Genomic DNA, 18,415 nt, shown 5'->3' on the forward strand with positions numbered 1-18,415 from the left:
TTCTCGACCCGCAGACCAGACCGATTCCCTTCGGTCGGGGATTTTTGTACACCCCTAATCGAGATACACTGTGAACATTTGGTATAATCTAAATGTGTAGTCGTGTAGACTATCGATTTGATAGCTCTACCGGGTCATTTGGTCATCAAGCTTTCTTAACCAAGTTATTGGTTTAAATAATTTAATGGAAAGGAACTTCTTACACTATGAAATTGCAACATGTGAAGTCAATATCCTTTTCTTTTTCTTCTTTTTTGGATATTGGAATTTCGAATTTTATTTGCTTTCATGTTGGCCCTACCATAATTTGATAAGTATATTGAAAAACAAGGCGTGACTTGTGAGAGAGAATATAATCCAATTGTATGATTTTGTGTTGATTAGAAAATTCAATTTTTTTTCCTTGCTAAGTAAACAATATAAATCAAACATTAGGGATAATGATACGAGTACTAATTAGCATTGAGTGACTCGAGTTTTAACTCATGTAACTGAACTGATTAACATGTGATAGATGTTGGTTCAATAAGTTCTTTTCTTCTTATCTAATCTAAAATAGAAATACTCCATATTTTATTTCATGGAGGTTGGTTGATTGAAGTCATGAGTTATAAGAATTCTGTCCATGACTTGAAGACTCTAATTTTCTCGTTTCTGAATAAGGGTAAAACCTTGTTCCTTGAAACTGAAAAATAAGACTTGAAATTGAAATTATGCTAAAAAGAACATGGTTAACTCTTTAACCATTACGGAGTAATATCTTAAATAGTCTATTAAATAAATTTTATTAAAAATTTATATTATAATATTTTTTATTTTTTTGGTGCTAAGTATTACTCCCTCCGTCCCGGAATACTCAACCCGGTTTGACCGGCACAGAGTTTAAGGTACTTGAATTGACTTATTTAATTTAATAGGTAGTACTCCATCCGTCCCGGAATACTCGACCCGGTTTGACCGGCACAGAGTTTAAGGGACTTGAATTGACTTATTTAATTTAATAAGTAGTAGTTGATATTGGGGTATTATTTTAATGTAGTTAGTGGGAAATGTGTAAAGGGGTAGGGTTGGGGGAGAGTAGGGGTTGAATTTTTAATTATTTTTTGTATGGAGTAGGGGGTAGGTGGGTTAATAGGGGTGGAGTGAGAAATAATATAATATTGTTAGAATATTTCCATTTTTAGAAACAGATCAAGTATTAAGGGACGGCCCGATAAGGAAAATAGGTCAAGTATTCCGGGACGGAGGGAGTAGTTGATAGTGGGGTATTATTTTAATGTAGTTAGTGGGAAATGTGTTAAGAGGTGGGGTTGGGGGAGAGTAGGGGTTGAATTTTTAATTTTTTTTTGTATGGAGTAAGGGGTAGGTGGGTTAATAGGGGTGGAGTGAGAAATAATATAATATTGTTAGAATATTTCCATTTTTAGAAACAGATCAAGTATTAAGGGACGGCCCGATAAGGAAAACAGGTCAAGTATACCGAGACGGAGGAAGTATAATGTTTGTTGTACTCCGTACTATAGTACGTGGTACTAATACGGAGTGGTACATTATTTTCCGTGGTACTTTGAAAGATTCTTTTAAATAGTGCTCGATAGCCATGCAAGCAAGGTCCAATTTCATGAAGTAGGAAGTACTTAATCTTTTCTTTTTAAAATGACATAATTATTTATACACGTTTATTAATGCATGATTTTAAATGTTAATATCTATAATTATGGATAAGAAAAAATTATAAAAAGTTGATATTTAAAAAATATTTGTTGAGCCGAATCTAATAAGACCCCACACGACTATGTTTTTTCTTAAATATAAATCACAAAGTGAAGTCAAAGGGGCTTTTGTGAATAGTGTCATAAATCCAATTATATTAGGTAAATAAGAACAGATGAAGTATGAAGTATGAATGCAAGAAGGAATATTAAGTTTAGCTCATGATTATTAAAATCGCGATTCAAATCGTAGAATCATAAGATTCTACGATTTAAATATTGTCAACGATTCGATTTACGATTCTACATGATTCTACACTTTTTTCTTGACTAACGAAAACCTCATAAATTTAAATCACGTTGAGAAAGTTATTAATAGATAAATATTGTTAATTATTGCTTATTTAGCTATTAAACAACTACATATTTCAATTATTAAGTTTTTTACCTATAATATAAGCACTTTAAATGACTTTTGAGAATAAAATCTTGATTATCTTGTTCGTAGAATCGTAAGATTCTACGATTCGATTTTATGATTCGATTCTAAGTGTCCCTTCCGATTTAAAGTAGAATCACGATTTTGATAACCTTGATTTAGCTCCTAACATATTCTTTGGTTAGTAGTCTCTCCTTCTCTTTTTGTTTGCCCTATAAGATTATGTAGTCTTTTTGTTTATTGGTTGAGTGAAGTTGTTGAGAAAGGAAATTCATGGGATCAAATGTAGTAAATAATGCGAGAGTAAAGTAGTGGACCAATATAATACTCCGTAGTTTAAAGTAACTAGCTTTTGAGCCCGTTCAAAGAACGGGCGGTTGTATAGTGGTTATATAATCTATCTTTTTTAAGTTCTAATTTTATTGAGCTTGTGACTTCAAAGATAATATATCATAGATTTAAATAGAGGTAAAATTTGAAAGTTAAATAGTGTATTAATATTGAGTGTTAATCGGGAAGATGGAGCGGCAGATGGTGAATGAATAGATTGGTAAATTGATGTTGTAAGAGGAAAATGAAGTGAAAGAAGCGGTTAGAATTGTATAATATATCAAACAACAAAGAAAAAGTAGAATAAAAAACCAAATGGATGAAGAAAAGAATGGATGACACGTGTCATCTAATCAAATGTGGTGACACTTGTCATCTAATCAAATGTGGTTTTCCTTTTTAAATACTAGGTATAGATATTGGACAGATTCAAAGGAATTTTTTTTTTCTAAACTTGGAAAAACTTTAAGGGACAGAAGAAGTATTATAGAGTACTTAGATCTGACTATGTAGTACTAGTACGGAAAGGTAACTTTTTATTTAACTTTTGAAAGGTAAGAAAAATACTTCCTCCGTTCTTTTTTAAATGACACAATTATTTAGGCACGTTAGCCAATGCACGATTTCAAACATTAAAAGCAACAATAAGGGGGAGCTCTTAGGTGACTCTTAAGGAGAGAGAAAAAAAATAAGAGCTAGCTCTTAAGTGTGTAATGAGAGTCTCTTATTTGAGATTGTAAGAGAAATTTCTTAAATAAGAGCTAGCTCTTACATATAAGAGCTAGTGCCATGTCATTGTTTTTGTATAAAAATATAATAAAAAAAGAGGGCAAGAGAGAATAAGAGTTGGTATTAAGAGTTAGTCCATTTCCACAAATTTTAGGTGGGGACTCTTATTTGAAGTTGAAGCTTATGTGGCATAGGAGAGAGACTAAGAGACACCAAAATAAGAGTCCCTCCCTTATTGTTGCTCTAATATCTCTAATTGTGGATCGGAAAAAATTATAAAAAGTTGATATTTAAATAATATTTACTGATACGAATCTAATAAGACCCCACACGACTATGTTTTTTCTTATGTATAAACCACAAAAAGAAGTCAAAGGTGTTTGTGTAAATAGTGTCTAAAACCCTATTGTGTCATATAAATAAGAACAGAGGAAGTATACATTATGAGCACTCCGTCCAAGGGATACTCTTAAATAGTCATCATGAAAAATAGAAAGTAACTGAAGATTATTAGGCTCCGTTCTATTGGACTTATTTTGACTAGACTTATATTATCTGAAATTAATTGAACTTATTTGAAATTAACGGAACTTATTTTATCTGGAAAAAAAAAATTATTTTATCTGAAATAAACTTATTTGTGTGTGAAAATTTCTGAAAAAACTTATTTTTGCTGAACTTATATTATGTAAACTTATCTAAACTTAACTGAACTTATCTTAACTTAATTTGACTTATTCTGAAATAAGTCAAAATAAGTTGAACAGAACAGAGTTTTACAAGGTTCGATATACACGCTGTTATTAACTATCCGTCCAACATTTGCAATCCAGTTCGCTGCTCTATTTGTCCCAAATCCAATGATCAAAGTGCTGGAGGAAAGCTTTGATGTATGTAATGATATTATGCAATCTCCAAGGTATAGCCCAAATTCATTTTGTTGCGTTTATGATAATTAAAGAGATTGTCTTCTTCAATGATAAGTTTTCTGATATTTTGATTTCTAACTTCTTGAAGTCCTTTATGAATGGCGGCTTTAACTATGTAGGCTTGAGAATGACCCAAATTCAAGGTGCAACTCGTGCAAGTAGAGGTGTAAATATGATGGTACTCCTATCCCTAATTCCCTACTATATAGCTCAAGTAGCATAAAACTATAAATGCGTATAGGATATTAGGATATATAATGTGCAACATGTATGAAGATTATCTGGAAATGCTCGATCAAATCATTATTCTTGTATTCAATTTCTTACCTACCAAGGAAGAGCTGTGGAGATGGGGATCGGTCTTGGGCCCTTGTCTTGGGACTTATCCCCATGTACGGGCTGGGTCGGGCTTCTGGCCGAGCCCACGGTTCATGGCCCTGAACAAGCCTGACTTACGCCAAGCTCACTTTGCATCGGGTTGTGCATGCCGTGTCAGACCGAAAATTTCAAAACAGAGCTCAGGCCCAAGAATTGGGTCAGGTCGTCGTGCCTAAACCTAATTTTACTAAATTTGGCGTATTTTGTTGTGTTGTGTCGTGTATTGTCGAGTTGTCGTGCTTTTCCCAAAACACTACGACACAAGCCCACGGCCCACGACTTCGTGCTCTTGCATGGCCGTGCTTTTTCGTACTGGGTCGGGTTAACCTCGGTCCGACCCAACCCGACCCACGACCATCTTTATCCGCATGAATCAGATTAGTTTTTCTTTGTTCCTTTTCATTAGGTAGGTGTAGGTTGTAAAGTTAATTTATAAAATTTTTAAAAAAATCTTACCTATCTATCGAGGAGTTAAAATAATAAAACTATAAAAGTGTCTATTTTTACTTATTCACTAAATTTATCCTTTAGATTATTTATTTATTCTTCTACCTCACGTCCCCACTTAAATATACTACACAATGATTGATATTTATAGGGGTTAATTAGCAATTTGTTTGAAGATTTCTGGTTAATTTAGTTTGGTCATTTTCGGATAATGAGTTATTCCATGCAACGAGTACATACTAGTTCATGATCTTTTCTACCATAAGTAGATCAAAAGGTCTTGCACGTATTATTGTGCATTGCAACAACTTTTACCCCTTTTTTTTTTGGTAAATTTAAACATGTTTTATATTAACATTTACATTATGAAAATAACAAAGGATATTTGACCATGTTAAGATCGACGCAAATACAATTTTAATTAATTTGAATCGAATAATTAATTAGTTTCTTCATGAGTTTCAAAATGTTAGATGAAGATCTTTTATCTAACAAACAGTGTATTCGGTAGTTACTTAATTGACATAAACGAAGTCCAAACATCTTATATTCAATCAAATACAAAAAAAGGTGTACAAATTAATTTTACTATTTCTCATGAAATATTTTAGGATTCGTAAATTCTCAAGAGTGTAACTTTTGTCACACGACCATTGACAAAAACGGCCATCAACCACTAAAATGGATAATAATTAAAAACCACTTAATTAATTCTAATTTTTTTTTGTAAGATTATGCGTACATCATCGGACGAGTTTTCTTTTTAATTGAATTGACTAAGAACAGGTAAACCAAAAGGGTTTTCAATTTTTCAATTTTCAATTTTTTAATTTTTGGGATGGTCTTCTAATAATAGAATTGACTAGTTCACCAATAATTAAGCAATATTACTAGAAATAAAACAAAGTAAAGACAATGTTCAGGGCGCAAAATCGCAATTAACTAGAAAGCGATCAAATTTGTGCGGCGGTCTCTCATTTTAAGCTTTTGGGAATTGGGAACGTGGAAATAGTCAAGATGTTTTCTTTTCCTTTATAACTCCTTTGTCTTTCTCTCTCATCAAAATTCTGAAACCTTCTTCATCTTCCACCTTTTTTCATTTTAATCTTCTGTTCTGTAAGTTGCAATTCTGAAGTGGGTTTTTAGTGTTGTGAATTGGGAAGCTCTGAATTGCTTGTTTCAACAGGAATTTGTGTTTTTTTTTTTTTTGTATTTTTATTTTAGAAAATGGGAAATGTGTATTTTTGCAGTTTTTTTTTCCTGCAATTTTTGTTTTTATAGTGAAGTGTAATCTTCGTTCTGGGTGCTGATTTGACAATCAAGAGATATAAAAGAAGAAGTTTTGGCCATTAATTTTTCTGGGTTGCTGTCTTGCTCTTGGGATTCATCTGGTACTCTCTTTAATCTTTAAAATAATTTGTACTGTATTATGATTAGCAATTATTTGTATAATTTTGTTAACCAAAGTTTGTTTTGTGGGTGCTTGACTGCTTCTTATTCTTAGTTAAAGCTAGTGATGTAGAAAAAGTTCAATGTTAAATTGACACTAATCATGTTTGCTTGCCTAGTGATGTATGAAAATCTTTGATTTATGTGAAGAATTATAATTTGAAATCTTTACTAAGTTAGCATTTTGGTAGTTGACAGGATGAGTTCTTAGTATATTTTATTATAATTAGATTTCTTAATATAATTAGGACTAGTTGTAACCCACTGTCAATGGTAACACTCCAATTCAAGGAGTTTCACGAAATCTAACATTTAGGTTGTTGATTAATCTTTGGTTTGGATGGTAAGGGATTCTAGGAAGTAGATAAGGCTTGTATACAATAATACAAGTATAAAATATACAATAATACAACAAGTCAACAACTACTGGTTTATGTTAGATCTTCGAGAGGCGTCGGTTTAGTAGGGTCTTTCTTCTTACAATTCAATAATTGATGTAGGCTCATCAGCTCATGTCATGTCTAAGATAGGGTTCTGTAAGAGCTTGAACGAATATAGCTTGATGAATACTACTCCCTCCGAATCTAAATGTTTTTCCCATTTATAAACTTGACACTATTCACAATGGAAGAGAATCTTATATATTGAATTACGTTCAATATATAAGAAAAAACATAGTCATGAGGTGTCTTGTTTGATTCATCTCAACGAGTACTTTTAAAATATGATTTTTTTTTATTTTTAATAACACGTAACTAGAGATATTAACGATGTAAAATGTGCATTGGCATGTGTGCCAAAGGGAAATGGGAAAAACATTTAGATTCGGGGGGAGTAAGTTGCATCCATTGATTCCTTGTGTGTTCTATTTCAACAGACCCCGGAAAGAAATTCCGGAGTTCTTATCATGGTTAGAAGTTAATGTGTCTTCATAGCTGTCTAAGACATAAAAAACAGGCTACATGCAATGTTCATAGTTTGTTTTACGTTTTACTTGATGTGTTTTGCAACTTTTTTTCACGAATGCTTGAACAAACAAATGTAGGACACTCCTGGGTTGTTTTTTGGTTTTGAAAAACAAATGAAAGTTAAGCTTTTTTAAAAATTGTAATAAGGTCTCTTTGTTTTTCATTTCATTTCTCATGCTTTGATCTTCTCGTTTCTTTGTTTATTGATTGGTATAGCTCAAATGTAATCGTGGCATTATTTATAATATCATCATGCGACAAAATTAGTATCCCTAATTACTATTTTTGATGTAGGACATTATCCTTTTGGATGGGGTCTGATGTCTCTGAAGTGCAGGAAAAACAGAAGCCTGCTCTTGTTATAAAGGTAATTAGCATATGTAGTTCTCATTTTATTTCATCTTCATTTGTTATGCACTTATGCTTCTACTTGTTTATGTTTAATGAATTTTTCTCTATTTGAAGAAGAACTCGAACTCATAGTACTTTTTGGTGAACATGATTTGAGTTTGTTAAGTTAATCTCGCAGTAATATGAAACTCTTGTCCCCTCATCTTTTCTATCCACCCAAGTCAATGAAATTATAAAATTATAAAACCGAATATTGATTTTGAATGAAAGGTTCTACTAAAAAATATCATCTGTAAATGGAAATGGTCATGGATAACTTTTTTAATCAACACATTTGTATTTATTGATTATGCAGGTGCATATATCTATGTGTAAACAACTCCTGGGACTTGTTGATAGAATCTCGAGGTTAATTCCAGATATTGAAGCAGCTCAGCCTCGATGTTCACTTGGATTACAGGCACTTTCACAGTTACATACTGCAATTGCGAAAGCCAGGGAGCTTGTTCAAAATTGTTGCACGTCTAGTAAGTTGTACCTGGTACGTAAAAATCATTACACCAAAAAAAGTACCTCTAACGAAATCATTTTTTGTGATTGCAATTCCATTTATCCTGTTAGACCGAATATGAGTTTTTTCAGTTTGAATACGCATAAAAATAAAATAAAAACCATCTTTGTCTTCGCCTACGTTCTTTCAGATTTATGAAAAAGAGGGGGGTGGTGGTATTTATTGCAGTGTATTGTTGCGTAAATATTGTATAAAAAAAGAGAAGATTATACAAAGTTACTATTGTGCATATCAACTTATAGGTGTTTTATTCTATATACTTCAGGCAATAACAGGGGAGACAGTAAAGTCAAGATTTGAGAAAGTAAAAAATCTTATGGAGCAAAATTTGAGCCAACTACAAAATATGGTTCCAGTGGATTTGAAATTGGAGGTATGCAATACTGTCTTAGTTTCTTCAGTTCATCTCTGCTTTCTTTGTTTTATCTTTTTCCTTTCCATGATTTTCTTAGTGCTGCTGACACCATTTCTAATGTGGCTTATCTGTTCTTTGTGGAGGCATGTTTTGGTAGGTTTTAGGTTTATCACAAAAACCCACCCCCCTCCACAGTTAAGGCTCCGTTTGGTCGGGTGTAAGACGTTTTCATGGAAAACGATTTTCCCCTTTTCAATCATTTTGCGTTGTTTGGTTTGGCAAGAGATGGAAAACAATTTTCATAACTCCCTCAAAGGTGGAAAAACCTTTTCCATTTGAAAGGGACGGTACCACTTTTCCACCTTTCTTCTTTACCTCCCTCTTCCTTCTTCCCCACAATCTTCACCATCTTCTCTCATTTTTTTGGAACCAAACAAAAGAAAACAAGTTTGGAATCGTGTTTTCCCTTGGAAAATGTTTTCCATGGAAAATCATTTTACCCTGAAAACGTTTTACACCAAACCAAACGGAGCCTAAAAAGAAGAAATGACATTTACAGATTTACTATCCCTAAAAGAATCCATTTGGTAATAAATAGCTATATTTGTGCTTGGCAGATGACTGGGATACTTAGTGGTCTAAGAGGTAAAAAATTCTCCGTGGACTCCTGTGAAGAATTGGCTGGAAAAGCATTACGAGCAATACTACAGCTAGATGTGTCTCCTATCGACTCAGTTGGAAATTCTGAGATAGAACAGCTTCAGTTTGCAGCTTCAATGCTTCATATTACATCACCAAAGGATCTCTTAATAGAGAAAAGATGCTTAAAGAACCTGCTTAATGATGTGAAAGAGGGAGGCTCAACAAAAAGGAAGACTCTGAAATACCTCTATCATCTTTTGAGGACACATGACAAGCTTATTTTGCAAGGACAAAAGAGGAATTTCTCAACTCAACAACGTGATGTAGCTTACTTATTGTCGGTGAAGTCTGACAGTGAATCTACAATAACACAGTCTGCCGGTTTCAGTTCCCGTGCTAGTCATGCCGGTTTTCTTCACGGGCCTGACCCGCCTGAGGGATTCAAATGCCCTATATCTTCAAGATTGATGCATGACCCTGTTATGATTTGTTCTGGAGAAACTTATGAAAGGGAATGCATACAAAAATGGTTTGATGATGGTCATGACACGTGTCAAAAAACAGGGATGAAGCTGTTTGATCTTTCCATTACACCCAATACTCACTTGAGGGAGAAGATCTTAAATTGGTGTGCGGAGTACGGCAATGAAATTTCTGACCCGAGTATAGTCACATCAGTATATGACTCCCTTGAGACTTCTTCAAATTCAATCCGTAGCACCTCAAGTTCAATGAAAGATATAAATCTTCGAATAGATACAAGCAACTTGTCCATGGTATCTCTTGATAGCAGTTACACTAATATGTCATCACATGGTAAAGTTGAAAACAGCTTTAGCTCGATTAAGGAGTTGTCTGGTGTTGTTGAATCTCATAGATTTCAGCATTATCCTAGCATAGATGACATTAGAAAACAGTTCTTATCTAATGTCAGAGAACTTGCTTGGGAATTGCAATGTACAGCTATTCAAGATGTTTATACTTATTTGATCTACTATAATCCTTCTTGTGCTTTCGTCTCCTCTGAGAATTTTCTGGATCCATTGATTTTGTTCCTGGAAGATGCTCTTGACAAGCTCGATAGAGAAGCTCAGAAAGCCGGAAGTAAATTGTTTTTGACATTTCTCCAAGCAAAGAGGTAATTTTCTTAATTATTAATCTTAACATGATTGCTTTTAATCTTCCATTAATTTTAGATAGGGTCTATGTTTACTGATCTAATCAAGTTTTCTTTTTGCATTTTGTTCAAGGTTTTCACTATCAAGATCATAAATTTTCCATTAATTTTAGATCAGGGTCTATGTTTACTGATCTAATCAAGTTTTCGTTATGCATTTTGTTCAAGGTTTTCACCATCAAGATCATAAATTTTTCCATTAATTTTAGATCAGGGTCTATGTTTACTGATCTAATCATGTTTTCGTTATGCATTTTGTTCAAGGTTTTCACTATCAAGATCATAAAATTTCCATTAATTTTAGATCAGGGTCTATGTTTACTGATCTAATCAAGTTTTAAGTTATGCATTTTGTTCAAGGTTTTCACTATCAAGATCATAAATTTTCCATCAATTTTAGATCAGGGTCTATGTTTACTGATCTAATCAAGTTCTCGTTATGCATTTTGTTCAAGGTTTCCACTACCAAGATCATAATTTTTCCGTTGTAACACGTTTCTAACTTCCGTTGACTTGTTACAGGAGGGAACCGACACAGTTAAAAGAGGACGTGTATTCTCTCTTAGCTTCTTTCCTTGACACAGAAGCAGCTGAAGAAACACTTGCCATATTGGAAGTATTATCTACCGAAGTTTCTTTTTCCAGATTTGCAGCATCCGGTGCTCTGACTTCAATCCTCAGAATTCTTGATAGCGAAAAAAGGGAGCTTCATCAACCTGCCCTTAAACTACTGCATAATCTTTCATTCGGAATTGCTGATAGTTCGTTGTACAAGTTAACTTCAGACTGGGTACCTATATTGGTTCCTTTCTTGGAAGATGATAATAGCTCAGTTGCTGGAACTTGTTTAGGTATCTTGGAAAACTTGTGTAGATCCGAAGAGGCACGGGTTTTTATTGCTGACACTCAAGGCTGCATTGCATCGATTGTTAAACTACTTGAGAAGAATTGCAGCTGCAAAGACCAAGAACATGCGGTCCGTATTCTTCTTGATTTGTGTTTACAACACGAATACTATTGTAAAAAGGTTATGGATGAAGGTGGTATACCGGCTCTCTGTAATGTATCAGTCAAAGGAAGCGAGAAAGGGAAAGCCATTGCGTCAGAGTTGCTCCGGCAATTGAAGGATACTAGATATGAAGAAGACGAGCAAGAGTGCCCTAAATCTAATAATGGTGATGTACTTCCGGTTCGTTATGTGGAGAATCCTGAACCGAAGTCATCCAAACCGTCTGGTTTTATGAGGAGGCTCTTCAAAAAGAAGTGACATTCTTCTTCTCCCGAATAGACCTTGTTATTGGTCAGGTCGGGTCAGGGTCGGTGCGGGTCAAATCGGGTCACAGGTCAAGCGAATACGAAGCTATCCATATGAACCCTATTAACATGCCATTGGGCTACCCTGTCCAATAACCAGGTCTTTTCCCGAGCCAAATTTTGGAGGTAAAATAACCATGTAGATTTAGACTGTCAATATGGTGAATTTGCTATTTGCTCTCTTATCAGTTGCTAGCTGATTCTTGATCTTGACGCGCCCTTTTATGTGTACAAAGTAATGTTAGTAATGTATATACAAAGTAGCATTCATGGTTTAGGTTAGCCATGTGATATTTTTGAGGCTTTGTTTGGTATGAGGTTAATGATAGGAGGTTACCTTGCTGAATTTTATACAAACAGATAAAAACTCATGTTTGTTACCTCCATTCGTTACCTTGTATCAAACGGACCGTTAGGATAACCTTTAGTATCTTCTTTTGTTTAGATTTAGTGTATAATTTGTCTTTGATTTTGGAAAGAATTTCCATTAGTAATAGGAACTTGTATAGAGCCTTTATAATGAAGGGAAACACTATTACTGTAACTTTTTAGGAATATGTAATATTGTAATTGTAGACTATATAAAATCACATTCCTTTGTAGTTTGTATTTGGACTTTGGAGAACTATACTAGTAATATGTTGCTTCAGGAAAGCAGACAACAGGGATGGTTGCCGGTCATTGAGGGGTCTTTGCTGGTGACATTTAGTATAGATGATGTAATGTACGGAGTTCCTGCATGTTTGACCTGAGATCGAATCTCGTGTACACCATTTGTCGTCTTTCCCTTTGTGGCTCTCTTTACACAAAAAAGAAAAAACATGGTGCTTACGGTTTAACAGGATACTTCATGATGCCATGTGCAAATGAATTAAGATATGGTATAGTCTATGGACAGCTGACTGGTACTGGAGAAATTCAACAAGAAATGCGTAAAGACGGTTGTGGTCCGGGACGGATTGGGCTTCGTGGCGAGCCCAAGGGCCGTGTGCCTGAACGTGCCCCGCCCACGCCAAGCCCACTCTGCATCGTGCGGGGGGGCGGAAGTTGCGAAACGGGGCCCACAACCCGTCGTGCTGGATCGGCTCGTCACGTCTAAGCCTAATTTTACTAAATTTAGTATCTTTGTCGTGACAGGTTGAGTCGTGTCATGCCTTTGTCATGCTTTTTGCAAAAAAATGCGGCCCGGCCCGGCCCACGGCTCCGTGCTTGTACCGGATTGGTCCTCGGGCCCGCCCGTTGCCGTCTTTCTCTAACTCTGAAGTGAAGTCAGAAACTTTCATGTCTAAGTTTGAAATGCAAAGATGATTTCATATATCTATGAATAATGTTGTTGATTTTATTTAGTTTTTGACCGCTTCAAGTTGGTCTTCAAGCTGTTTTAGTTGGTCTTTCAGGAAATAAAGGTCACTTTACAATACGAAATCTGAGTAGACAAGTCTAGGAGTTCCATAATTGTGCATATTTTCCCCTTATGTTGTTATGGTGGAGGGACTGGAGGTTGGAAGCCACACGTGTGCGGGCCGGGTTGCCGGATCTGAAGGGAGCATGTTGCATGTGTGGGTGTGGCCGTGTGGGTGCTGTGATGGTAATGGGCTGCTTCCTTGGTCAATGATTATGGCAACTATGTCATTGACGGCTACATGCTGTTGGTTCACAATCTGTGCAGATAGTACATGTTATCTCAGCAGATGTCAATATCATCAAAGATCAAGCAAGAGCTTGGTAGTTTAGGTTGTTTGGCACCCCCATACAATGCACCTTAACTTAAAGTCTCACCAATCGCCATCATACAAGCGCCCCAATCGGTCCTCGTCGCCAATACACAAGAGTGTCCGTCCTGAATCAAAAAGTTGCTCGTGCCCCAACGATCCCTGAGACACTCATTATGTACCTGGCATGCGCCAACGATCCTCGAGACACTCATTTTGTACATGGCATGCTCCCTTGCCACCAAATAGGCAAAAGCGTGATGCGCGATCCGGTGTCAAAACAATCGAACCGAGACAGTAATGGCCTCCGCCTTCTGGTCTGGGCACGCATTCTCATGTACAAACTCTTATTAACTCAAAATGCTTAAAAGTTATCTATTTTTCAATGATAAATTTTTTTATTTTATAAGAAAAAATATTTCTTCAAAGTCACTAATAATGTATAAATTTAATCATTTAACCCTAATGCTTATCTATCAACTCTTTTATCATAATATAAAAGTTAACATATTAAAAGTTGCGGAATAAAAAACAATAGACAAAAGTTACAAAAACTAGGCTAAAGTTATTTTGATGTACAATGAATTTATTAAACTAATATATTATACACCTTATGCGTGCAAGAACTTTTGTATCCTGTTTGGATTTCAACTCTAAGAAACAGGCTACGGCAGGATTCAAATCCTTCCTATTACTCTAATAGAAAAGAAAATTTCAATTTTAATATCGTCACTGCCAACTCGAGTATAATCTGGTATGACCTAATCTGAGTTCAATATCAAGCTATCAGCATTAACCCATTTTCATTCTCATTCTCTGTGCAAAATTGTTAAGCAGATCAAACTAGCCAAAAGAAGTTGCATGAACCACCAGCATCTCTTGTTGAGGCAAATACATGTAAATTTTAACCAGTTGAAATAAAAAAAAAAACTGAAATTACATCATACCCTACTTTTCTGGCACCATAAATATACATCCATTGATGTTCTACAATAAGAAATTTCCATGATTCCACAGTTAAGAAGAAGAAGTGAGGCTCTCATGACCATCAACACAGATTCCCACCATTGAAGAAGTACCAACCCTAAAAGTCATTCATTCGCATGCTGGCTTAGTGTCGAAACTGCTAAGACATATCGCAAACGCTTGAAAAGCAGAGAGCGGATAGCGATAATCCATGGTGAAAATATCTTTTCCAATCTTTCCAAATTGCAGAATTACCTTTTCTTGCTCGGCAACCGGGATATTATGGTGCGGCTCAACGGACGCCACGAGCTGGAAGTTCTTGACCGAGGCAACGGTTACTCGGCCTCTGAAATTCAAGCACCAACACTGCAGTTGCTCGTGCCATCTAGGAGCTTTATTTTTGAGGATTAGCCGGTCCTCCGAGAAGGCAGTAGGACTCGGGTCCGGGAGACTGGTGGTGCTAAAACCGATAATGGGTGTGTCCTTCCCGTGGATGCTTGGTGAGGGTGGCTCGTCAACTGAAAAGGGGAACGATTGAGGGGTCGGGGCAGAGCCACCCTCTTTAATCGAAGCTAAGGGAATTGAATGAATGATACAATGTAGTCTCCTGGGCCCACGGGTGCGGAGAACGCTGAGCTCGTAAGAGATGCTTGCTATGCTGTAATTGTATGCAGAAACTCTAGGAGATACCTGCTTTGAATGGAATCTCCGGCTAGAGCGACTGTTACTTTTGACTGCCGCGTCTTGTGGGGGTTGGCTGTCGTAAACGGTGAACTTAGTGCCCAGAAAATTCGACCTGAAATGAATAAATTTCGTTAGATGTTGTCGTCTATCATTGAACCAATTGGACAAACATTGAGATTAGACCTGATCAACATGTGCCCGGCCTGACCGGAAAGTTTGAGGGTTTGGCTGTCGTAAACGTAGAACTACACTCTTAGTTATAAATGGCCCGAAGCCCGGTATTTTAGGCCCGGAGTAATGGGTTTATGAAAAATAAATTGGCCCGAACCCAGCCCAGCCCACCTTTTGATCAGGTCTAATTGAGAGCTGATATGATAAGCAAGTATTACCTGAGCTTTCCGACATATGCATTGCTAGCTCTTGAAAAGTCGTCTGCAACCAAAGATATTACAAAATCTGTGCTTGTTGCTCTTCTGATTTTCCTAGCAGCCAGTAACAACTTATCGTTCTCGTCTTCGGCTGCAAATGCAAACTATTAATTTAGAAAAACATAGTAAAGTACTAAATCCTACTCGTCAAATATGACACTAATTACCAAGTAAAATGCTCCAAACACCAATCCACATAGATCAATTGTGACATTCACATAAGAAATATGCTTTGTGTAAGACTGTAAGGTTCACTTGGTAAATCAATGGCCTTTAAGTGAGCAATTCAAACAGGAAAAACACACTCAGTCACTAAGGCTTTGTTTGTTTTGTTTTGGCATAACCATTTTCCAGTTCCACCTGTTTTGTCAATAGGTGAAAAACAATTTTCCCAAGGAGGAAAGTAACACTGGAAAACATTTTTCTTTCTAAAGAAAAAATCTGTTTCTCTAAATCTTTTCTTGCAAGGAAACAAATAAAGAAAAAAACATTTTCCAATTGTGTTTTCCATTGAAAATATTTTCCGTTAAAAAAAAAGGAGCCTAAGTGTAAAATAGAAATAACAAATAGAAATGAATTACATGGTGTCAATCCATAGTAAAGGCGGAAAGTAGAAGTAGCCCGATCCCTTTTAATATAGCATTGTATAGGCTGATCACGCGATCCAGGCTGCAATCAATCAACATAGAACAACAGTAAGATTTCAAAGAGAGTAAAAACTTAAAATGAAACCAATTCTCTATACAAGTCTCAAGTGGTGAACCAAACTAAAGATCCGACTCTACTATGTTACTCAGACTTGGGTACCCATGTCCGACTCGGCTACTTCGTGGGAAAAAAATCATGATTTTCATTGTCAGTACCCATCTCCGAGTGTCAAGAATCTGACCCGGGTACTTGAGGTAAAATGAAGAGTCCAGGTAACATAGATATTTGGATATGTTTACCTGCTTCAAAGAGATAGGAAAAGTGAGCTTTCCACATTGTTCGGGAGTCTGAACGATTTCCTTGGTAACGTCTCTCCAAGATCGACAAACAGCAGCACAAAACACAACAACACTTCTTGCAGGCCATGACGTCTCACTATCTTCAACCCTCTTAATTATATCCAAAAGCAACTCGGAAGGCAAACTCGCCCACCGACCTTGCTCAACTTCTTCAGCATTGTGTGAAGAAGTTTGATCAGGCGCAATATGCGACCTCGTTCTACCACGCCAATGCCTCCCCCCTTCTCCACCACCTCGCCTAGACCGGTTTCCGATTCCGTCCCTCATCTCTTTAAGTTCCCTTACAATGCCCTTGAAAGACATCTTGTTAGTTTAAATACTAACCCGGTCTTTCAATACATTCACTGAAATGAGTTACAGAAAACCTGAAACAAATCAATGTCATTGTAATTCAGATAAGTAATATGGTCCTCTTTCAAGATATTGGACAACAATCTGTTGTCATCTTGATTGATTCAGACAACTGATGATAAGAAAACATGAAGGAAAACCTTAATGAGTTTTCGAAACCCGAAAATAAACAATTGCCATCTCTTTGTTTGTTTGTTTGACAATGAGTTTAAGAAACATCTAAACAAGGAGTTGTCAACAAATTGTCAACAGTGGTTCAACTATAGTGAAATTGTGACAGCAAACCTTCAAAGCAGCTAGGGTACAACCAAAATATGCCATTTCTATTCATACCTAAAAAAGTTGGGATTTTTTAACAAGAATTTTTATTTATGTTTTGACTTAAAAATATTACCTTAATTAATATAAATAATAAGTGTAAAATTTATGCATATGAAATTACAGATCTTGAACACCCTTTTAATGTTCATCAAAAGCCAAACCCTAGAAAATTATGATAAAGATTAATTTAGTAAAAACAGGATCTTTAACAACCCACAAACACACAAAATATTCCCAATAACAACAGCACATGATCTGATTAATCTGGCGCATATTACCACATTTTCACAATAATGCAACGAATTTCGTACCATAAATGTCAATAAATACCCTAAATTTTCTTTAAAAATAAAAATAAATTCAATTAAACCCCAGTAATAACATTTTCAATTTCCAACAATAAATTAAATTAAATTAAATTCAAAAAAGAAAAACTAACCTGAGGAAAGAAAACCGGTGGGTGGAGTATGGAGAGTAATAAGAGAGAGAAAAAGATGAGAGAGGAGAGAGAAAGAGTGAGTGGGTATAATTGATGAGCAGGAAAAATAAAAAAGTATGAAGATGAGATCAAAGATAAGATAAATGGAATCAAATCAAATTGACATCTTGTGGAATCAAAATCAATTGGATCTAATCAACATTCCCAACTTCTTTTGCCGTTAGATCGCCGCCGCTGTAAAACTCCCCCACGGCCGTAACACCGACGGAAACGGTGGACCACCACCACCACCGCAAAGAATCGGCAGCTCCGGTGCTGCCCTAAAACACTGCCCGAGTGCCCGTGCTGTTGCCCGGCCCCTGTTCTCTGAAATTAGATCCCCATCACTCTCTCTCTCTCTCTCTCTTTCTTTCTTTCTCTCTCTTCTTTTTGTTATTCTAATATTTTGAGATTTGAGGCGAAGGCTACTTTTCTCAATTTCGTTTCTCACTCCTCTATTTTTGTGCCGCTTAAAAATTAAAATTTAAAAGAAAATAAAGAAATAGTCTTTGGGGGCAATGGGGGTACTTGAAAAAAGGGCTTTATCCAATTTTCAATTTATGGTGATATAATTTTATTGTGAAAATAAAAAAAATAAAATAAATAAATCACAAACGCCCTATACCTACTCCGTTCGTATATAAAATACGGAGTATAAAAATAAGTTCAGTTAAGTT

At 35.7% G+C, this 18,415-nt stretch overlaps 2 protein-coding genes across 2 annotated transcripts; one reads left to right on the forward strand and one right to left on the reverse strand.

The window, feature by feature from the left end:
- The first annotated feature begins 5,875 nt into the window (after positions 1-5,875).
- Positions 5,876-12,398, forward strand: LOC110778691 (U-box domain-containing protein 5). Its single transcript, XM_021983250.2, has 6 exons — positions 5,876-6,355; positions 7,676-7,748; positions 8,088-8,273; positions 8,569-8,676; positions 9,276-10,438; positions 11,000-12,398. Exons 2-6 carry the CDS (start codon positions 7,692-7,694, stop codon positions 11,742-11,744), a joined length of 2,259 nt encoding a protein of 752 aa, XP_021838942.2. The 5' UTR covers positions 5,876-6,355; positions 7,676-7,691; the 3' UTR covers positions 11,745-12,398.
- Positions 12,399-14,347: 1,949 nt separating this feature from the next.
- Positions 14,348-18,183, reverse strand: LOC110778690 (tubby-like F-box protein 5). The gene is made up of 5 exons (XM_021983249.2): positions 17,700-18,183; positions 16,529-16,953; positions 16,163-16,250; positions 15,543-15,672; positions 14,348-15,265 (listed from the first exon to the last, which is right to left on the reverse strand). The coding sequence occupies exons 2-5, from the start codon at positions 16,889-16,891 to the stop codon at positions 14,599-14,601; spliced, it is 1,248 nt and encodes a 415-aa protein (XP_021838941.1). The 5' UTR covers positions 16,892-16,953; positions 17,700-18,183; the 3' UTR covers positions 14,348-14,598.
- Between the last annotated feature and the right edge of the window lie 232 nt (positions 18,184-18,415).

This window comes from Spinacia oleracea, chromosome 3 (genome assembly GCF_020520425.1).
Source record: "Spinacia oleracea cultivar Varoflay chromosome 3, BTI_SOV_V1, whole genome shotgun sequence".
Lineage (NCBI taxonomy): Eukaryota > Viridiplantae > Streptophyta > Magnoliopsida > Caryophyllales > Amaranthaceae > Spinacia > Spinacia oleracea.